This window comes from Fringilla coelebs, assembly GCF_963513975.1.
Source record: "Fringilla coelebs genome assembly, chromosome: 6".
NCBI classification, from domain to species: Eukaryota; Metazoa; Chordata; class Aves; order Passeriformes; family Fringillidae; genus Fringilla; species Fringilla coelebs.
In genome coordinates, this window is record NC_140034.1 from 16,735,400 (window position 1) to 16,758,842 (window position 23,443).

Genomic DNA, 23,443 nt, shown 5'->3' on the forward strand with positions numbered 1-23,443 from the left:
TCTGACTCACTTTGTCTACCTGGGCATTCCACTGAAGTGTGTGGTAGCTCAGCTCTACTGTGGGTGAGATGAAAGGGCAGAGGAATAATTAATCCCTTCCTGGCTTGTTTTGAAGTTTAATTGAAAACTCTAAAGCACTTTAGGTTGGTAGAGAGGTTTTTATACTTGTACCCTGTTTTTGCTAAGAATCTTTGGTAAATAGTGTTATTCCACAAGGCTTTAAAATGTTATTCAAACCTAGCTTGAGAATGAATGATCTGGGAGTGCCTTTGTGTCAACAAACTGTCTCCTTCCCATGGGAGACAACTTCTGAATCAAAGCCCAAGGAATGGAACTTTCGATCACATATCTTCTGAAACACTTGTGTGGCTGGTATATCTGCTCAGTGGACCTTTAAGCCTTAGAAGTGCTTCTAGTGGGTAGTACAGGCTCATTTTTATTACATGATGTAGCTTGTCTGCAAGTATAGAAAAAATTATTGAAAAGGAAACCTTGGAATAATCCTGACAGCTAAATTTTCACTGCAAGCTGCTAGGGGAGAGAGCAGACTGCCAAATGCTATGCTTAAAGCATTAAGAAACTAGTAGTTCATGATTATCTCAAGTCTTAATTTCTCAGTCTTTTATAGAAAAGAGCTTGTCCAAGCTTTCCAGATTGTCCATCCCTGCCATGGATTGCCATGTCTGCCTCCAGTTCACTTCCTCATGGGAGGACTGGAGTGGGGTGAGGTCTCACTCAAAGGGCTATTTCCAGGCAAGGTCAGTACCTGTTGGGAGACCAGGGTTGACCTTGGTAAGTTACTTTGCTGTAATAGCCAAAGGTGTTTCACCTCACAGGGTCATGCAGCAACACCAACGCCCATCTGTTACCTCACTGAGAAAATAGTAGAGCCTTGGTTGCAGAGAGGTAGAGTGTTGTTTGAGTGGCTTTAAGTAGCTCACATGTCTTTAGGATGGTAGAGGTGCTGTCACAGTTGGGAAGTTGCCATGGTGTTTCCTAAAATGAGTGATGTCATATCACTGTGTTCACCCCAAGGAGACTTGGGATGCTATGGTGCACAGATTGGAATTTATGGTTGACAGATGAAGGTGCCCAGAGCACACAAGGGTTAGATCTTGTGTCTGGCATGATCCAGAGCAAGCAGTCTTGACTCCTTCAATCTCTCCATGGAGATGCTCTGCCTGAGTAAGTTTAGGTCAATGAGAGACATGCTCACATCACTTGGTCTCCATAACTTAAGGACTTGATTTTGTGTCCTACAGGCGCGTTCTGCATTTAGTACCTGTTCTGTATTGCTTCAAAGCTGCTGTAGAATGAAACCCAGTGCTGAAACTACTGAGAACTCAGTTTCTTGAAAAAATACCTTCTGACCAAACAAATAGTGTCCCAGTAGGGCCCTCAAAGGAACTGCTCATGAAGTAACTGATTTTTTTTCTTTTTATTTTTCTTTTGCTGTTGGTGGAGGATTTTGTGTCATTGTCTGTGCTTAAGATTATGTTACTGAGAATTCTACAGAACAATCAGACTTTACAGACTGAAATGGAATTTGTATATGAAATTGCAGCTTTTCAGGAAAGAGGAAGATTTGTGTGCTTCTTCATACAGGGAGAAGAGTAAGAATGATTCTATGTCTTGCAAAACCAGTTTTCAAATATTCTGCAGGGGAATAAGCTTGTATTTACAGAGTGAAGTGTGAGCTAGCATGTCTTAAAGATAGCTGTTTCTGCTGAAGAGAAGAATTTCTGCTTGCGAAATCCTAATGGTTACTAATGCAGGACCTGGATATTGAGAATTGTAGTATTCATTCATACAGTCTACTGATGGTTTTTGTAGGGCATTATTGAGTCATTATAAAGATGAACATACCTAAAAGTTGTTGAAAATATTGTAGGTATGCTTAAAGACTGGTTTAGGACGTTTGTGTGCCCGGAAATCGGGAAACAAGTTACTTCCTAGGCTGCCTGCACATGGCTGTGCTGGCTTGCAAGGTTGTGGGAATGGCAGGAGCCCCTGTGGTAATTTAGGTCAGTGCCTTTGTGCAGCTGTGGGGCTGTGGCAGTTTAATTGATGAGTCAGATTAACTCCCCTTCCCTGGCCTTGGGTCCTGCACACGCCTCTGACTTTCTGCCAGGGCAGCCTCACAAGGGCACGGTGTTGGTGGAGGAGCACAGTTGCACTCAGAAATCTAGTATCTATTAGTGTCTATTTAGTGATAGGAGCAACTGAGCACCCAGTGTAAAATGACAGACTTAATCCCACAATTACACACTCAGGAAGAATGCAAATGTGTAGGGATGAGAGAAATGTGCATGTGGCCTGTTTTGTTTCTTTGTTTCTCTTTCCTCATCTTCCCCCAGTGTGGACGAGGACAGGCTTTTCTTAAACTAGCTCTGTAAAGATGTTTTATTTTCTCATTGAAACTCCTTGCCTTCCTTTTGCCCTCTTAGTCTTGCCCTTTGTCTAACCTTGACATACATAATTTCCTTCACCATGCAACAATCCACATAAATTTTGTTGAAACAAGCTGGTTCTATGCTGCACCAGTTCCCCTTGAGGAACTTGAGGCTTTCCCTCTCCTAACAGTGGGAAATGCCAGGCAGGGCTGCTGGTCACAGCAGGATTCCCTGCAGCAGCAGGGCTGTGTCTCCTCTCCCCACGGCTCCCAGCATATGGTCAGTATCCCTCTGCCATGCCTCATTCTCTGCTCTCTTACCACATGGGGTTTAGCTTCAAAGTGTGAACAGGCTTTGATGCAGAACGGGCAGAACTTATTTGCTGCAACATCTATCTCAGAGAGAATTTATATGCACAGAATGGTATTCAGCTTTGGAAAGACTGAGTGGCAACTGTTTTACAGAAGAATTTAGGGCGTTTTTTGTGAGTAACCTTCCTTTGCCTCACCCATGGTGTTTTTGTTTTATTTTGATGGGGTTTTTTGGAAGGGGGAGAGCTGCTGGTAGTTTGTTGGGGTTTTTTGCACCTTTGTTAACAACACAAGAGACAAGCACTGGTCATATGTATTGAACTATTTAATGGATTTTTTTTTGGTAATGCATTGATCAGAAAAGCTTAGAAAATTATGGGTGAGGATGGCATATCAAGTGAAAAATGTCTTGCTGGATTTGGGATTTTAAACTAATCCATGAGAGCTGTACTGTTGCGGTAACTTTATAACAGGCATATATATATTGTTCAGGCACTTGTTCAAAGGTCTTTTTGTTTTAGGCACATATTTTGTAGAGGATCACTTGCAAGTACTTATATGTATGTACTGATGACTTTTTTTGCCTCTCTAGGTAAAAGCATGGATGAAATCAAGAAGCTGCTGTTGTTGGTTCTGGGATGTGCTGTGCAGGTGATAATTCATGGAAATTAAGATTTTTTTAATCTGTTTTTTTTCCTGGAATAAGAAAATCTACCCAAAGATCAGTGCTGTATGAACAAATCTTGAGCTCAAGACGGCTCATGAGCTAAATTGTGAGAAACACAGTATGTGAAGGAAAGAAATGCAGGGGAGAGGAAGCACATTGTGTGATAGCAGTAGCCTCAATTTGTTGCCAGTGCTTAATCAGACACAGGATGTGTGCTTTTTAACTTCCATAACACAGTGGGACGAGATAAGTTTTGAACAGTGTTCTTGATATCAAGATTGTTGTTGGTTTATTTTCTTACTGTTTTAAAATATAAAATGGAACAGTACATGTTAATGCCAAACAGTTTAACAAGTGTAAACATTTGTTTAATGAATCATGATTTTATTTGCACAATATTTTGATTTAATATTATGTGTCAAAAATACCAGATTAATAGATACTTTGTATATTAGTGTGGGGATCTTGATGTGACATTTGTTTAAATAAATAGAGAGACAATGTATATGGGAAACTCTGGAGAAATGCACAGCAGTTACCAGATAAAGAAATCAGTGTTCTCCCTACCAAACCTCTGTGGCAGCAAACAATGGCCGCGTTGCAGGAAGGCCTTTGCTGATAATTGACCTTGTTTGTAGGTCTGCCTTGTGTTTTTGCCATGCCTTGGGACACTTACCCTGCTCAGCTATGTCAGCTCAATTATGTCAGGGTAAAGCTGTCTGTGTATTGCTGCTCTGAACTGTTAGTGTTGCATTGCAGCACAAAGAATTGTTTTGGCTGCTGAGCATTCTCAGTTCTCATTTGCTGGTCTGAGGTTCTTCCCAAGAAAGTAAATGGTTGAGTCTCAGAACCAGGCCCAGAAGGACACTCTAAATGAGTTTAAAAACACCCTTTTAAATACTGCTTAAGTTCTTCACAGTGCAGTGTTGTTACAAGAAGGCAATAACGTTCTTAGTGCACAATCACAGATACAGAGATAGCAGATGTCTGCCTCTCCTAAAGCCTTAAGTAAAAGATTTACTAAAATCTGTTTGTCTGAAATGTCACTCATTTTTATCCAGAATGTTTTCTTTTTTTTATCTGAAGCATATGTTGATTTATTCCAACAATCAACATTGAGTGTTGATGTAAATAGTATCTAAAGTGATGCATCTCTTTTCATTGCCAAAACCAAACAAAATGCAAACAACAAGGCAGACAGGTTAAATGATGTAGTGTAAATGAAGGTTTGCATTTGTGCAGCTCCATTCATGAAGCTGTGATGATTTCCTCTGGCTGTTTCCCCACCTCTTGATCTTGATCACATTGCATGTTGAACTTGTTTTTAAGAGCAAAATCAGCCAGTTAACTTAGCCTTGATTGTACTGACTAAAAAGTTTAAATAATTTAATGCATAATTTGGTTCATGTTCCATATGGAGCAGTGAAGTTTTATACCTTCTAGTGTGACAAAGTGTAGATCTTGAACAGTTTTTTATTAGCAGTGTAAGTTGTTTGAGTTTGGTGGTTTTTTTTAAATTTAAATGAAAAATGAAGCAGTAAGTTTTAGGGTGTGTAGCACTGTTTCAGGGTGTGCTTTCTTTTAACAGTGTGAAAGAAAAGAAGAGTTTATTGACAGAATAAAACAACTGGATATTGAAACCCAAGCTGCCATTGTGTCACACATTCAAGAGGTAGGATTCTACGTATTGTCTGTTTTGGTGTTGTATCTCTCCCTTCCTTAGCAGGATTTTTTTGCTATAAAATAATAATGCTTGGAGTTTCATAATGGATATATAAACGTCACAAAAAAGAAAATGAAATATGCTGCTGCATTCAAACTGTAAGATGAAAATTATTAGTATTGGGATCATTACTTGGCTCAGTGGTTTTTTTAAAGAGATGACGTGGTAAATGCCTTGCTTGCTGCTTATAGGCTATGCAGAAGGAGTTGTTGTAAGGATCCATGTGCAGTAGTGACAAAATGTATGTGTGTCTTAGAAGCTGCACATTCCCCAAGCCCTGTGGGAGGTGGCACAGTCTGCCCAGTGAATTGCTTCAGACAGTGACCTCTGAGCTAGATGATCTTGAAGAGCTGAAATTGGATATATGTTCTGTTTAAAAAGGGTTTTGATACAATGGCAAACATTCTTGGATTTCTAAGGCTTCAGAAGGAATGACTTACCAAAGAATACAGAAAGTCTCTTATTTTGGTGAGCCAAGTGGAGGTGCTCCTCACTGGGAATGTATGCTGACTGTGCCCAGGTGTCAGTGCATGCAGGCGTAGAAAGCCTGGTACACTCAAATTTGAGGAATAAATAGGGAAAGTCTTAAGACAGGAACTTTTTTCTTAACATTTAAAAAATAGTTCATTTTTTAGGAAAGAAAAAAAATCTTGATGAGCTAAGCACATGTTTTGTAACAAAAGCTGGAACAATCATTAACTTCAGAGAGCTTGAGAGACATGCCTGATGTTTCTGCTAAATGATTCAGAGTAAATCAATTTAGGTAGGGTAACAGTTGAAAGATACACTGCTGGCAGCAACCAGAGGTATTTCTGCAGCTGATACAGCTCCTCCCAGCTGTATCAGCTGCAAATTGCAAATTCATTGATATCAGGGATTCTTCTCAGTAATGTTCAGTGTGGAGTAAGTCCCTTCTGTGTGGAGATCACTTCTGGGTCAGTAAGACAGCTGCACCCTTCTAATATGTGAGGGCACATACAATTGATCATAATATTTATCTGATCACTTTTAAAAATCAGATATAATAATTATAAAAAATGCAAATACCAAAAATTTCTGGGTAGTGTTACAGTTGAAGTAGTTGCATTTATTATTTTCAGGCTGGATTTGGTAAAATGGATATATTTTTTAATTAATGGGTAGAAGAAATGGGGGGATGCTGCTTATACGGTGAACAAATTTTCAGCTCAACCAGTGGAAACACATACTTTTTTTGTTCCTGTTCCTAGGTGACTCACAATCAGGAGAATGTCTTCGACTTGCAGTGGCTGGAGCTCCCAGATATGGCCCCAGAAGAACTAGAGTCTCTCTCCAGGAATATGGTTTTCCATCTCAGGAGGCTCATTGATGAGAGAGATGAATGCACAGAAGTATGAGGACATATCTCTCCCATATAGAGCTCATGAGAAGCAGCAGATGTGGCCTTCATTCCTTCTCTCATTGTCTTGTTTGTGAACTAGGTTTCTATTTCTTCTGGACCTTTCTACTACATCTCTGAAAATTTGTAGAAAGATGTTGACTTTTCTATTGATTCTTGCGTAAGCACTAAGATGTGGTGAAATGATTGGTAAAGAGCAGTTGAGCAGTGTCTCCACCAAGGGGAGACCAAATGTCTCTCATGCCTGTCCAGTCATTCAGGCAGTGCTTGTTAGTCTCTGTTGGCATCTAGCCATTGGGCTCCATTGTCTCCTCTAGTTTTTTTGATTCATCAATTCCTTTCCCTTCAGATCTCTGGAGAAGCCTTCTCTTCTTTAGCCTGTTAATCTTCTGTCATGCTTTTGACTGCAGTTGTGTTAGTTAAAACTGTTAGTTGTTACAGGTGTTTATGAATTCTTCAAGGGAAACAGACTACTTGTTTTGAGCTTTGGAAGGGGAATGTTTTAGTAGTTGGAGCATAGTGGAGATTCCTTTCCTTTTCTGTGAAACCTTCACTCTTGGCTGTCACTTGAATTCTGTATCATGCCAGAGAAGTAATTTCCCAAATCTAAAAATAATTTTTAGGTATTTTTAAAACAATGTATAAATACACTGTTAATCTCTTGGAACTACATAGTCTTCTGTATTTCCAGGTCATTGTAGATCTCACTCAAGAAAGAGATTATCTGCAGTCTCAGCAACCACCAAGCCCTCTGAAAGTACCAAGTCCAGATTCTTCACCAATCCCTGCAAACCCTCTTTCTAATGAAGAAAAGCAGCACCTTGCAGTTGAGCTGGCAGACACAAAGGCTAAATTGAGAAGAATCCGTCAGGAGCTGTAAGTCACCATTATTTTGTTCTTCTGGAGAGACTTGCATATTAAGTCTTGTACATCCTGAAAGTGCAGGAGCCTGTTGGCTCCAATACACTGGCTTCCTTAGGTGCTCTCAGAAGCACACCTTTCAAATCAGAGCAGTAGGAAGCTAGTAGTGTGTTCCATCTTTTCTTCTTTCATAATTGGCCTTTAAATGTAGAGTGAAGGCTACTTGCATTCTTCTTTTTGGTGTCTCATCTCTCTCTTTCCCCATTCAAAATACCAGCTGCTAGCTCTGCTTTTTAACTTGAGATGGAAGCTATCTATGACAGCCAGTGCACCAATGAGATTTGGACACAGGAACTTGGTATAAAAACAGGATTGCAAATTCGGATCCGTGATATGTGTACAGTACCATGAGAAAATGATGAAGCTGTCATAACAAAGAATATGCTGGGAGATTTTTCTCTTCCTTTACAGATTCCTGGCAGTGTCCATATAATCAATATTGTTTGAGGAAAGAAAAAAAATTACTAAGATTTTTCTAATCCTTTTCAGGGAAGAGAAGTCTGAGCAGCTTGCAGATTCTAAGCATGAAGTTGAGCAGCTCACCCTAGAGCTGCAAAAAATAAAGCAAGAGGTGAGATGGGCTCGTTTTACTGTAACAATTTTCCCTATTTAAAAAAAAAAATCCTGTTTCAGTATGAGGCTAAGATTACTGCTATGTCTGTTTTATAATGAGGAAATCAACTTAGTCCAGCAAGCTGTTTAAAGATTATGGTTGTGGCATAGCCGTGCTATGCTTCCCACTTAACTGTTGAGAGTGGTCTCATCTGTTCAGCTTGCAGATAGCCTAGTAGTGCCTGAAGCTTATGCAGCATGAGGCATTAGTAATGTCAGAGGTCCAACAGGCTGAAGAACCTCTCTGTCTTGTAAAGGATTTACTGGCTACTAGGAGAATTCTTACTCCTTAACCAGAGGAATGCTATTTGTTTATGCTTACAATCAGTAAGTAAATACAAAAAATAAAGTTTAAAGTGCATGCTTAAAAGCATTAACTTAGGTTTTTCTCCCTGCGTATCCCTTGCAGAACATGCACCTTGCCGCAGATGCTCGCTCTGCTCGAGCCTACAGAGATGAGCTGGATTCTCTGAGAGAGAGGGCAAACCGCGTGGAGAGACTGGAGATGGAGCTGGTTCGGTGCAAAGAGAAACTTCACGATGTGGAGTTCTACAAAGCTCGCATGGAGGCAAGTGAAAATTAGGAGAAAGATTTGCTGAGTAATCCTTAATGTTTGGCTTTTGTTGTGTTACTGGTTCATGTGTCAGTTGTCATTGAGCTGACTGTAGCAGAACATCAGAGCAAGTAGAAGTTTCATAACATACATTGTAGCTATTGACTGAGCATTATTAAAACCTCTTTCAGTAGAGGAAGTACTTGGTGCACACAAAATAGATGGCCATTAGTTTTAAAGAACTCTGCTTAGTTCAGCATTATGTGGCTAAACAGGACAGACCTTTTCTGGATGCTTTTGCTAGAGTCCAGATCTCTAGTTTAGCTTCAGGTAAATTCCCTCTGTTCCAAAGTTGTTCCTTGGACAAACATTTTAAATAGCATTTATAAATTAGTTAATTTCTGGGTGTTTTTCCTTAGGGCTTTGGAGCAGATGCAACTGTTAAAATTTTTAAGGATCACCTCAGATGACAAATTCTAGCAACCCCTTTTTGAAACTGTTATTTGTAGAAGAAAGGAGAAAAAATTTGGATCCTCCCTAGTTGTCATGAGTGGGGTATGTCAGTGAGAAGTGTGTGGCTTTGTTCCAGTAGTAATGTCAGTTGCTTAGTCACCTGCAGCTATGCCCATCCTGGAATTATTAATTGAATTAGGTTGCAAAAGACCTTAGAGATCATCTGGCCAAACTCATTGGCTCAGCATGGCTGATGTTAAATTTAGGCAGGACTTCTCTTTCTCTTCTTTCAGTTCTTTGAGGAATTCACACCAAGAGTCTCAATAATCCACATACATAGTGCTTCAGCCAAGGTCAAATAAATATCCAGATTGCTGAACCAAATGGAGGTTCAGTAATTGACAGCCTCACTATAATTAGATAAAATTCCAAGTCTTGAGGTAGAAGAGTGATGTTGCCAGACCTCTGGCTGAGAGCACAGACCTTATTTTTCTGCTCTATAAACTCTACTTTGTAGGTTATTTTTGTTCCCCTTCTTTAACCTAAGGGGGCAGCTAGCTGCTGCTTCTTATGAATAGGTTCACTAAAATGGATGGTTATTAAATGTAGTAATAGACTGCAAAAGCCTGTCTTGCCTCTCGGTAATTCCCAGTTTGCATTAGGAAGAATGAAGCTCTGCCTCTCTCTGTTTTCCTCCCTCAAGCTGGCAAATCAGTCATGCTCTGCCCTGGCACACTGGTATCAGTGAGCCATCCTGACCTTCCCCTCCTGGCTGTGCACTGGAGGTGCTTAGCTTTACCTGCTGCTCAGATGATTTACCTGGAGCTCGGAGAGGAGTTTTTGTGTCCCCTTCATTTGAGATCAAGGGAGTAGCTTTCTTGATTGTCCCAGAGCCAGCAGTTTCCTGGACTGCTGGCTGCATGTGCTGCACTGCTAATCCTGCTTAACATAGCATTCAGTTAAGAGACTTTCATATTAGTTTCAAATTTCTTCTAACTCTCCTTGCTCTCTCTTCCATCCTGTCCGTTTTTGGTGGAACTGCAGAATGTCAGAGATTAGTGCTGGCTCTCCAGGGATACCTCCCTGCAATACTGTCGTGGTTTAACCCCAGCCAGCAGCCAAGCCCCTCACAGCCACTCACTCACTCCCCACCAGTGAGATTAGAGAGTGAATTGGAAGGGTAAATGATGGAAAACTCATGAATTTAGATAAAGACAGTTTAGGAGGGAAAGGAAAAGCCACTCTCACAAGCAAAGCACACCAAGGAGTTAATTCACTGCTTCCCATGGGCAGGCAGGTGTTCAGCCACCTCCAGGAGAGCAGAGCCCCATCACATGTAATGGTGACTTGGAAAGTGAAAGAGTCACTCCAAATGTCCTCCCCTTCCTTCTTTTTCTTCCTACTTTATATACTGAGCATGATGCCATATGGTCTGGAATATCCCTTTGGTCAGTTTGAGTCACCTGTCCTGGCTCTGTCTCCTCCCAGTTTCCCATTCACTCCGAACTTCCTCGCCATCATGGCAGCACAGAAAGCAAAAAAGGCCTTTGCTCTGTGTGAGCTCTACTCAGCAATAACAAAAACATGTCTGTATTAGCACTGTCTTCAGCCAAACATAAAACACAGCCCCATACTAGCCATTTGGCCTACCCCAGCCAAAACCAGCACAAATATAGTAGTGGAACCAGGAACATTTCCCATCGATCTGGCACGTGTCTAATTTGGAGCCATAGTGTGGCCTTTAGCAAAAGTCATTTTTGTAGGAACGGAGCTTTTCTAACAGGCAGCAGGATTGCACAGCTGTGTGCAGGGTGCTGTGTGGTTTAGAATAGACAGCGAGTTTCACATTCTCACCACTCCCTCTTGCATCATTGATCAAATTTTGAATCCAACCATGGACTGACTGCATTGAGCAGCCGGCAAACTCTATTGGTGTCAGACTGGTGCATTCAGGGGATTCCTCAGGGCCCTGTTCTATGTTTTTATGGTCATAGAGTAGCACAAAGACTGTGCATGCTAGCCAATATCCAGCTTTCCACGGGGCCTCAGTTTTCTGTCAAATCTGACTCAAGTCCTCTGCCCCATCTGAAAGAAGAATTAATGTCTGGGGTCAGTATAGTCTCTGCTTAGATTTGTTCAGGGATATAACATGGCAGAGATTTTTACCTCTAGACAGTACAGTGATTATTCAGTTCATGGCATTTACTGGTTGCCAATGGCTTACTAAGCTCTAACCCTTAAGACCTGAACAAATCATCCAGAGCATACACTGAAAATGTGTGTTCAGCATCAGCTGCTTTTCTGTGGTAATGTGACACCTTAGGGCTCGTAGGGTCTTGACAGGGTTGTTAATAAGCAGTGCCAGATTGGTAGGTGAGAAGAAAAAGAGAATTTAATGTTGTGCATCAATGCAGAAAGCTATTAAATGAGTCCTTAAAATATTTTCCTTCCTGGTATTGCAGGAGGAGTGCAAAAGGTTGAAATCTGTATGTCAATGTAACATTTTTTAAGGCTTGTGTGGTGTTTCCCTTCTCTGTATGTCTTGGCAAATTGTTCAGGAGTGACATTTTAGTTGAACCATTATTCAAGGAACATGAATGTTCTCTGGAGCCTTACTGCTGGGGTTGCTTAACGAGGTCACAACTGTGAATGTGAAGGAGCAGCTCAGTGCAGGGTTTCCGCCATGGAGGTGCTTCCTTGCAGTGCAAAGCTCCCTTCCAGGGTCATCTCCACTGAACCTTTTGTTGTTCCTTGAGATGAGATTATTTTCTAAGGCCAAGCAGTATGCCTTGCCAAGTTTGTCTCCTTCTCATCATAATCAAATTTCTATGCAGGATGATGGGAGGAATATCTTGTCAATTAAAAAAAAATAAAAGCAAAATCATGTCTTGTATGTTGTCATTTTAGTGTTCAATGTTTGATTGTCACAAAATGTTAACTGTGTTATGGCTCAGTAGCAACAGCTTCTGAACTGGGCCAGATGCATGTGAAAATTCTTTTTTTTTTCAGATTTAAACAATCTCATTGCTACTTTAGTTTCTTAAAATGTTTCCCGGTGACAACACACCCTGATTGTGCAACCACTTATCCCCAGAGTTAATTGTAACCATCTGAATGCACGGTGCACATTGTTAAAGCTATTTCAAGTTACAGTTGAAAGGTCATCCAACCACAATATGTAATTCATTTTAGAAAGTGCAAAATCTGAGTTATACCCAGTGTATTAAACAAAAAAAAAAAATCTACAGCCAACAGTTTTTGTTGCTGATTCTAAAATAGCCGTATAACTATAAAATAATGTTGGTTGTTTTTTATATTTGAATTATATATTTGGTTATTTTTATATTTGAATTTGTTAATTTGATTTAAAAAATGAACTTTAATTCCAGTGGAAGCAGCACCACCCCATGACCACCACCTGCTGACTGTCTAACAAGTGCGATTTGTAGCCAGTTAGATTTTTAGGTCAGCTGTGTTATTCCAGCAACTTCTGGGAGATGTTAGTGCTGACATGTGTTAGTTAGGACAGCTTTTCTTCCCATGGAAAGCTCCCATGGACTAATTATTTAAATTATATTAACTTTTCAGTATTAAGACAACCTCAGATCTGAGAGTGAGCAATGTCTACATCATCACAGCAGGCATTTCCACCTGGTTATTAATTTAATATTTCATCAGAACTACTTTGAACTGGCATGACTGCCCATCCTGGGTGCTCAATGGAAAGTTTTCCATATAGTGCAGCTCCCACTGGTTTGTGGTTTGTACCAGAGCCTTGCATATGTGTATGTACTTGGCACATAGTTTGGCTCTTGATGAGACACTAAAATAACTAGTTCTTGCTTGGTAGGCAGTTTTAAGGATAGTTATGAGGTCATGTCTTTGAGGTCAGACACCACTTCAGTTCTTAGGGCTGTGGTCCAGATTGAGTGTGGTGATCTAGCAAAGTAAACTCTTGGCACATTGCTGTTTCATTACAGATATTCTGGCAGCTTCCATAACACCCAGCAGTTTTTGTGCCATGTACTTCTTCTGGTCTGTCATCGGTTCAGTGTCAGCCTTTTAAGTTTGCCCACCCTGAAGTGACCCTGTTAGATCAGACTTGGCCCAAAATGCAGGTTCTGGAACCTTAGTGTTTCAGTATTGTTATTTTAGTTACTTGCATACTCAGACATTTTAATTTGAGGATGAACCTCTTCACAAACACTGACATGCTTGTCCTTTTAATGCTACTATAGTAGGGAAATTTTTTCTCTCATGATTTGCAAGTTGGTAGCTGACCCACTGGGAGATCAAGGGCAGTATGGTACTGCATAAGGTAGACTTTCCATATTATGCCATATACAGTCAAGCTGCAACAAACAACTATGATTATGAAAGGCTTTTAAATGATGGCCCCCTGTAGTACCAAAAGGCAGGGGGAGTGGCTGTCATCAGACACTCTTAACTCATTCTTTACATCTGTCTTCTTTCTTTTTTTTTCTTCTTTTCTGTTTGCTTTGCAAATAAATGAGCTTATATAAGGCTTCTTAAAGCTGATTACACCCCAAAAAATGAGAAGATAGTTACTGATTAAGTTGTGAAAGTGATTTGCTCATGCCTGGTGATCTTTCAGGAATCTACTTGGTTTGGATGTTTGTGGTCTGAGAGACCAGACATGAACACTGTCAGCAAAAACATCACATTGAAGTCAGTTATCCAGGAATAAACTTGTCTAGCAGTTTGTCCTCTTTGCACATTTTCTGGTTTTGTATATATCATTGGAACAGCAGAGTGCATGGGGAGAGAATGATGAAATTTTTGTAGAGAATCAATCTACTTCTTGCCCTGTTGTAACTCATCTGGGGAAAATTCCCTACTGTATCCATTTAATCTTGAAATGCTGATGAATTCCAGCCATAGAACATATGTCTTGGACTCAAGACTTACCTGAGGATCAACTAAAGTAAAAGCTAGCAGTGAGGTATTATAGCTTAAAATGAGACATTTTTGATAAATGTGTTTAAAACATGACTAACATTTCATGGCCAGATTTCATGCTTTGGATATTTCATGTTTCCAGAATAAGATACTTGAATGAACAGAGTTTCATTTGAGTTGCCATTTAAGGAACAGTTGCAGTGCAGTCTAATTCACCTGTTCCCAATGCTGTGGCTACAAAGAAGGAATAAATTGAACTTCTACTCAGTAAAACCAGATCCTAAAGCTCTAATGAGTGAGTGACATGGCTGGTGCAGTTCACGCTCATGTGTTTAGCAGGGAAGTGGCAGGGAGTGTCAAGTGATAAAGTGTTAAGTATAAAACAACTTCTGCTGTTCAAGTGAATTAAAATTCTGTTCATGAGAGAGAGACAGACTTTATTAAACAGACATTTGCACATGAGTGTACTGAAACAGGAATGTGGATCTTGAACGTATTGATGGATACTGTTCCCCATCCCTTGAAAGTAAATAATCTATTTTGAAGCTGGGAAAACAAGGAACTATGATGAATTGGCAAAGGAATTACAACAGTGGAATTGAACAGTTGCTCTTTTGTGTGCGTCTTTTGATCTAGCCTCATATAAAGCAAAAGAAAATCTGTTAATCTTGTAAAATTCAGGAAAAAACCCTAAAATATTAGATTTACTTGCATAGTGACTCGAAGGTAATAAAAACTACTATCATCTCTCATTAAAATATTAAGTAAAAGTCTCGCTATGAAACAAGCATTTCAGATTTCATTCTTGTTTTTTGCAATGTCACTTTATTAAATCACTTGGTCTGTGAAAAGTCAGTAAGAAATTAATAATGTTACTTTTTTCCTAGGAATTGAGAGAAGACAACATTGTATTAATTGAAACAAAAGCCATGCTAGAAGAACAGCTAACCATGGCAAGAGCTCGTGGTGATAAGCTGCATGAATTAGAGAAGGAAAATTTGCAGTTGAAATCCAAACTTCATGATGTAGAGCTGGTATGCACTTTCTTTTTCATTATGCTAATTTTTTTAACTTCCGTTTTTGTCTTTACATTGCAAAATCAAGTCACAGAAGCTGGTAGAGACAGGCAAATAAATCAGTAGTGCTTTTGAAGAGGTTTTTAGATTACACTATTTCAAGAAATCATGTACAGAAAGTTCAATGTTAACAGTGTAGTTATTGCCAATGCTACATTGTATGAGACTGACGGTTTTTTGTGCAGAAGGTACATCACAATTTTATAATACAGTTTCATACATTTCGTTAATGGAGATACTAAAATCTGTTTAAGTAGAAATCTCTTAGATTAGGAAATTAAATCTACTCCAGTAAATAGTCTTTCTTGTTGGAAACAAAATCCCCAACCATTGCAGAGTCTTTAAGAATCTATTACCACTGTAAAAGACACAAAATTCTAGAATTTCTTTATGTGTAAATCAGAGATATGTTTTATTGCTTCATAAATAAGGAAAGGTAATAAGTGGGAGACTATTATCTACAAACAAAAAGCAATGCAGGACTTCATAAACCACTAGAAATAATAAACACTCTTTTATCTCTTGTATTTTACTTCAGAGTCTTCCTCTTATCCCACCATTATTTGAATTCTTGTGGTTTATCTATAGAGGATTTTCAACAGATTTTGTTGGAAATAAAAATGTGGAGGGTGCTGTATGGGATTACTGAATCTCGATGTACATCAGTGACAAGGGGCGTCCCTTAGGGATCCATATTGGGACCAGTGTTACTTCATATCTTCATTTATGAAGATTCCAACATTTCAGTTCCAACAAAAGTAAATGGCCCAAATTGTCACAAGAAGCAACAATAGATCAATTCTCCAGGTCTGTTTTCAGGAGTTAGAATTCAACTTATGAGGCAGGCGTTACTTGCTGATCCATACGACTTGTGTCCAAGCTTGATGTGATGAGTTGAAGCTCTGCAGAATTGAAGGTTCTATCTGAAAAACTTCCAGTGTGTCAGAGCATGATGCTGCATGTTTTTGAAGAGCTTAGCTCTGGACACATACTGAATGCAGTCTGCCATACTAGTCTTGGCTTGTAGTGGCGCTGTCATCATCCAGTGAGTTCTTGCTGCCATTCCCTTCTCTCCAAGTGTATCGTGGACCAGAGCTGGTGCTGAACAGGGCCAGTTAGGCTTTGCTTTCTGGGGCTCATACAGGTAGCCCACAGCAGACATTTAATGCTGAAGATGTATTTCATTATAAAACCCCAGTGTTTAAGGAGATTCTTCTACCCTCAACATAAACTGTGCTTGTAGCAGCTCAGCCTGCAGTCTTAGAGATGAGTTGAGCACTCTTTCATTCACGTGTGTCTTGCACAGGACCGGGACACAGACAAGAAGAGAATTGAAGAGCTGCTGGAGGAGAACATGGTCTTGGAGATTGCACAGAAACAGAGCATGAACGAGTCTGCACACCTAGGCTGGGAGCTAGAACAACTGTCTAAAAGCACTGATCTTGCAGATAGTGAGTACCACCTGGGGTAGCTATGGTGTTTGTGTTTCAGAATAAACACAATGGTTAACTGAGATGGGAACAGAAGTTGAATTCAGTATTGGAAAGCTTCTCTCATTCAGCCACTTGACTTTGACCTTCATTTTTTTGAACTTCTAAAATGTATTCCTTTTCCTTTTACTATCTTTTGAAAGCATCAAAATGTTTTCCTTTTGTTATGTTCATCACTGAATGACTTTTAAGTATTACACTTTAATAAAAATTAAAAAATAAAGCAAGCTTTGTAAATGACACAGCAGAAATGTCACATTAAATATTTCTGACTGAATGGTTGGGTGGAGTCTGTGATCTTTAGTATTCTTTAGTACAGTTAATACAGACAGTTATGTGGTCTTTAAGTCCCAGGAAGTAATGTATGCTGAAGTCATTTATTTTTACAAGATACTGAAAAATGTGTGCAGTTAAAATAACTGGCTAATTTTTTTTCTTTGAGTGGTTGATTTGATTTCCGTAGCTATCACAAACATAGCTTATTCTTTCTTCACTGGACAGGTTTTAGCATTGGTTCCTGTGTTTAAAACTTCTTCTGTCTATTACACCAGCCTAAATAATGATTCTAAGTGGAACTTGGGAAATACAAGCTATTTTCTCTAATTCAACATGCAGCTTTGAGTATTGAGTATTCACCGTATTTTGTTAAGATTCGCATGTTTGGCTTTGTGAGCCAGGAACAGTTTAGAATCAGCAGATGTTAAGTTTTCAGTGAAACTGTCTAGAATAGCTTTGTTTTGTAAAACAGCTGTGTGTGGCTGACACCAATTCTGGAATCTTCTTGCTGTCTAGGATCCGAGTTCTCTTCACTGAGATTAATGGCTAGTTAATAGTTACTTCTAAATAATAATCTTGCAGAGCAGGTTATGTTAGCCTGAGAAATGAATGTCACTCTATTACTCCTTCTGTGTAATCAACAATATTGCTCATTGTGTTAATGGGAGGAAAATACGGTTCTCTCAAAACTCAAAAATTTTTATCAAGAGTATTTCAGGAAAATGTAAAAATACCTAAATTTTATGGTCCGTTTAAAATACCACATTTTGTTCCGTTCCTGATTTGCTTTCACTGTTGATGTAATAGAAGGAAGAATGCTAGCTGCCTCTTATTTACTAATTTCTACCAAACATAATATTAAAAATTTGCTTGCGTGATTTAGCACTGCACTGATGTGTAGCATTTTAGCCCTGGAGTTTCAGAAGCTCTCTAAATAACCAAAGAAAAAGAATGAGGAACTGAGAACATCCATAAATTTGTATTCAGTAGGAAAATAAAATGGTGAAGGAAGTAGATTTTTTTTTTTTTTTAAAGAACATATAACTTTGAACTTTTATTTCATGGAAGTGCTGTTCTGACTTTACAGTAATTCTCTGTAAGAAGTTTTATTTAAATCCATGTTGCTGTTCTGAAGTAGCTTGTTTGTACAAATAGAGTCAGACTGCAAAACTCTTCTGGAAAATCTCCCATTCCTGGATATCAAGTTGAGTCTGCAAGGCTTGTGGATAGAAGAGTTTACCAGCTAGTTTGGTATTTTTTATTAAAAATAATTTTAAAAATAAGAATGGGAAAAAGTAATTTAGGTGGACTTCACTTCAGAACAGAACTCAACTGGAGTATTTAGTTAGTAAATGTTAAGTATTTGAGTCTTCACTTGACCAAAGCTTTCCAGGTGCTGCTCTGCAAAAGAGACAAACAGAATTTTACCAATCTCAGAAAGTTGCCAGCTTAAAGTACTCAGTGTGCTGTAGTGCTTATTTAGAAGGAGTTACTAATTTTCTTAGGTTTAAAGACAGTGTTAAAGTCAGTTTCATATGAAATGTGGTTTTGAGGTGATGGGTAGCAATTACTTCATGTGTACAAGAAGGTTGCTCTTGTAATTATTCAAATGGTGGGCAGAGAAATTACCAGAGCAGTGAGGCTCAGGTGATGGATTGGAGGCTGAGAAGTAGTGAGGCTTTTGATCTACAAGCATTGAGTAAAACAACATCTCTGTTGTAAGACTTGAATAAATTTAGCTCTCAGATTTCAACTTCAGACACTTCTCAGATCAGCATTATGATGGGTGTCCCGTGCCTGGATACCTAGTAGTAAATTATTCTCTGTGCTTCAGCATACTCTTGATGAAGAAGCTATAAAGATAAGCACTGGAGTTCTCTTTTGTAAGAATATTTTCTAGGACTGAATCTGATTCAATACCTGAGTTTTCACTAGTTCTTGGTAGTGCACCACCTTGCTGTTTTAGCAAAAGCTTAGCAGGGGTTTACTTTCTGCCGCAGTTTATTTCTGAGATGATATCACACTATATTTTTTTACTAACAGTAGACATGCTCCCAACATGACTAAAGCAAATTTAAGATGAGTTAAGAAAGTAAGCAACTTTTAGACGGCTGGCTGTTCAGATAGTACCTATTTATTGAAGGTATTAATGGTTATCTGTGAAAATGGGTTCTGGTTTTAACCAAGTATTAATGGTTATCTGTGAAAATGGGTTCTGGTTTTAACCAAGTATTTACTTAGCAGTCAAGCTGAAGTTGTAAGACTGACAGCAATAATCTTCATCTAAGTGGATCTTGTGCACCTCAGAAGGAGACGTTGGTGAATTGATTAGTGCCACCTTCTGCTTCTCATGTTTCAACAGCCAGAAAGTCCTTTGTGTTTGAGTTGAATGAATGTGCTTCGAGTCGAATACTGAAGCTAGAGAAGGATAATCAGAGCTTGCAGAACACAATCCAAGAGCTGAGAGATGCCTCCTTGACCTCCAGAGAGAGCAGCCTAAAGTTTGTGGAACTGGAAAAGGAAAATCAGCAGCTTAGCAAAAAGGTAATTTGCTCACAGGAGCAAATGGAGCTCTTAGTTTTTTTAAACACAGTGCACAAAGGGCTGTGCAGCTTTCCTGAATGAGAGTTTTCAGGGAGTTCACTCGTGATCCCCTTAAGACTGACCATGATTTTGGTTCTATTTAATTGCATTCTAATGCAATTGAATTCTAATAATTTTATTTAATGCCTTCTACTTCACTGCCTGCTTACGTGCATCATAGTAAGAAAAAGTGACTGTTCCTGTTAAATAAAAGGTGGCCTTCAGTGCCTTTTTGCCCCTGTCAGATTGTACTGTTCATTGTGTCCCTCTGTTGTCTCACAGAAAGGAAGCCATGGTCACACTGAACTATTTTTGGTTTTTGAAAGTTAAATAATTTTTACATTAAGTCAAATAAATTATACAGGTGAATTCAGGTTAGTGTATTCTAAATGTCTTTCTTGCTCTCCAGAGTCCTGGACTTGCTTTCTCTTTTTCTTGTCCTCTTAGCTGTTATAAATTCTCCAGTGTTTCTCTCTGTAAAGACCTCAGCTCTTTCCATCTTTGTAACAAACATGTAGGTCATCACTTTGTAAATTTACATGTGTTGCACTCTGTTATTAACTTTGATCACATTTAGTTCAAATGCCAGCTCAGTCCTTGTCCTTGTGAAATACACTGCTCAGTTCACCTCCAGCTACCAGCCTTATTTTTTGTCTGACTAGTTACTTGATTCCTCAGTTCTGATGAATTGAGCCAAATGCTGCTGGGAAAAAAGGATGCTTCCTACTCTAAAGTATAAAGCATTTTTATGTTGGCTTTTTCCACCTTCCTATGATTCATAAATTATCCAGAATATAAGGCTCATTTCTCCTTTTTCCATTACTTACACCTGTGTGTGTGTGAGAAATCAATGCAAGGATTTCAGTTCTGTTTGGCTTGCCTGTGAGCTATCTGAGTCCCTTAAAGGACAAGGGGAGAAAGCACCTACATATGAAATACTGCTTGTGGATTCCTAGATTGTAACATGCCCATTTCTCTGCTAGGGAGAGCAGTGTCCAGCACTGGATCATTCCATCTTCAATTCATTTGCTAAGTTGAGATCACTTCTCCTTTTTTTACTTTCTTTTGTGAAAAAGGAAAACTGCAAAGATTCAGTTCACTCTAATTTTCCTTCCACACTTCCATTTATGACTTGTTGTGTATAAGTAATTCAATCCAGCTCTAATTTACATGCCTAAAACTGGAGATGGAGGCATAGAAAGTGCTCAGCAGATACCTGTGGTGTACTGCAATTTAAGTCACTTGAACAACTGTGATTAATCTCTGGCTTTGCCCTAGGCAGATTCCTGTGGGCACCTCCTGTTATGGCACTGTATTGGTGCCAACAGTTGTGAGTCCCCTCAATTAGAATGCAGTAAGGTGGGCAGGGGAGAGTGCAAGAGCTCTGGAGGAGTGTTAAAGTCAAGCATGTGTAAGTCAGTGGACAAAAGATGAAGAAGTGTTTTCCTCAAATGTTCTATGTCTTTGGGGTTCTTTTGGTAACATTCCTGAGATAGCTATAGTAAAATCCTGTCTCCCTGAAGTTAACTGAGCTGAGATTTCATCCACTGACTGAGACTTTCAAAAATTGTTGTTTGAATGTGCTTGTTTATCTGCTGATCTAGTGGTTGGTGGGATCAAAAAGCTGAAGCAAGATTATTTTGGTAGTACCAGAGGAGATGTTATAAAGAAGTTATGTACTTTTTTTTTCCTTTTTACAAGGTTTTCAGAGGAGCTGGTAGTAGAAAACCCTCCTTTCAGGCACACTTTCAAGTAGTAGCAGTCCAAGTACCTGTCTGTTGTCTCTGCCTTTCTGACTTACTGAAAAGAGCTGTAAATAGTAATGTCTTACTTGCCTCCCATTTTCTGGGAAGTGCAGATGAAGATCAGCTATTGCTGAGCTACTGAGTTTGTTGCAGCTTTCTCTGAACAGCTCCTTTGAGACCAATGAACCTCCACATGGTTACATTTGTGGCTGCTGAGCCTTCCTTATCTCCAATCTGGGCAGCCCCTGCTTGTTTAAACACTTCCTGTAATGAGGGGCATGTTGACATAGGCAGAGCCCAGCCTCCAGCTATTTCCCACTTGTAAGAATTAGGTTTAATACCCCTTTCATTGACATTTTCACTGTTGGCAGAGTTGATAATACCAAAACAAAAATGAGCTGATACTTGTGCAGAGCTGTAGGTGCTCATAGTACTTTGCAAGTTTAAAAAGGAATTATTTCCTGACTTGGGAAGTACAGTTCCCAGAACCTCTTGTTCTAAGTACTGAAGAGCTACTGCTTTTCTGCTTCTCATGCATTACAACTTTCAAAATGAATAATAAGAAAACTTTGTTTGTTGTAGGACTGGAGCCTTATTCACAAATCTTTCCAATGTGGTATTGTCACCTGCTGGGGAAAAGAGAACACAGAACAGAACACAGGGAGTGGGAGCATGAACTTGATCACTCCAGTGCTTTAGTGTTTTTCCTCTGTTCCTGTTTTAGGTTGTTGTTTTGGTCTTTTAGTGCTGTTGCTCACTGAAGTGTCTTAATAACTGCCTGCATTAACTGGTAGATAAGTGATGGAGAGGCTAGGAGTAGGCAAGTTCCTCAGGAAGGGGAGCACCAAAAACTTAATCCCGGTTGACAGGAGCACAACAGGGCATTCAGCAGGCAGGTGAACTAAGCATTTCTTACTGCTGTGCCTTATATGCTCTGATCTTAAAAGGCATGAAGAAGATTCTTAGCGCTGTGAGGAAAACAAGACAGTCCATTTCCTCCTCTGAGACTGGTAACTGCAGGAGAGAGGGATCTAATCTTTTAGCCATAGTCCCTATCTCATTTCTCTCTGGTCTTCAAAATGACTTAAAGTGCAGACAGTCCTTGTGTCCAGCTGTGGTTGATGTGTTTTCATGTGTTCTCTTCACAGATTGAGAAGTTGCAAAATCAAATTGAAAAAGAGAAGCAAAGCAATCAAGATTTGGAAACTTTGAGTGAGGAGCTGATAAAAGATAAAGAGCAGCTACAAGTTGTCATGGAGACTCTAAAAGCTGACAAAGACAGACAGGTGCGAACTTTTCAAATGTAATATAACAACCTGCTCAGTAATGGTAATTCAGTGATGCCATTTACAGCATCTGGTTCTCTCAGGGAGATAAGGCAATTTAAGAGCTATTAAGTGCAGGTTGAGCTTGTTCAAATCTAGGTTAAAATCTTCTTCAAGTGTAAAAGCCCAGCATGTTTTGCTGATTCCTGCTCTTGGCTATTATATGAACAGACATTCCCCCTTGAGGGGTAAAAGCCCTTGGATCTTACTAAATGGAATACCAGCTGGTTTTAGGATGTGCAAATAAATCCCCATTTTGTTGCTAAAGGTTGGTCTTCCACCACCTGTATGGCATGATTGGTTTGGTTGAGGGTCTTTAGCCACCCAGCCTTTTTGCTCTGTTTAAAAGAGATGCTGAGAAAGTACTTATGTCTTCTGGATTGACATTTTAATTGCCCTTCAGCTTTTACCACTGTGCTGCAGTTAATGTGCAATGCCTGAAAACTCTCCTATTGCAGGTTTGTGCAAGTATCATCTGTACTGATTTGACAAATTAAAAAAATACAGACACAGATCATTAGAGACTGGTCTGAATAGTCTCAACCTGTATTAAAATCTACTCTTAAGTTTTGGTGAGGTGAAAATTAAATAGCAAAATGTCTAATTTGTGTAGTTCTTTTCATCTTGAAGAATTTTTACCCAGACTTCTCCCTGGGAAACTGCACTTTACCAACAAAGTCTTAAATTTCAGTTAGAACAAATACAGATTCCTTGTGGCAGGAATTAATAATGGTTTGAAGGTAGGGCAGGAAGTAAAACCAGAAATATTCCCAGTTGTTAAAAAAGAATAGTTTGTGGTTTTTTCAAGTCTAGGCCCTTTTGATTTGTGTGGATGTTGTCTAGTATAAGAATCAAATGCAAATTGCAGTCTAAATTACAATTGCATCAGCTGAAATTTGACCAGTGGGGTAAGTCTACTGTCCTTACAGGAAGTGCATGTCTTTAATGACATCTGTAGCTGCTCTACATTTTCAAGTATTCTGAGGTTCCTGGTACCTTACCAGGGATAATTTCAGT

At 39.3% G+C, this 23,443-nt stretch overlaps 1 protein-coding gene across 1 annotated transcript in view; it reads left to right on the forward strand.

The window, feature by feature from the left end:
- CCDC88C (coiled-coil domain containing 88C) overlaps nt 1-23,443 on the forward strand; it is a 94,976-nt gene that overhangs the window by 43,977 nt on the left and 27,556 nt on the right. Inside the window, exons 5-14 of the mRNA XM_084208149.1 lie at nt 3,297-3,355; nt 4,960-5,043; nt 6,324-6,464; nt 7,164-7,348; nt 7,883-7,964; nt 8,415-8,573; nt 14,819-14,965; nt 16,314-16,458; nt 19,136-19,317; nt 22,250-22,387. Of these exons, the coding sequence (XP_084064275.1) occupies nt 3,297-3,355; nt 4,960-5,043; nt 6,324-6,464; nt 7,164-7,348; nt 7,883-7,964; nt 8,415-8,573; nt 14,819-14,965; nt 16,314-16,458; nt 19,136-19,317; nt 22,250-22,387 (1,322 nt within the window). The remainder of the gene's footprint in view (nt 1-3,296; nt 3,356-4,959; nt 5,044-6,323; nt 6,465-7,163; nt 7,349-7,882; nt 7,965-8,414; nt 8,574-14,818; nt 14,966-16,313; nt 16,459-19,135; nt 19,318-22,249; nt 22,388-23,443) is intronic.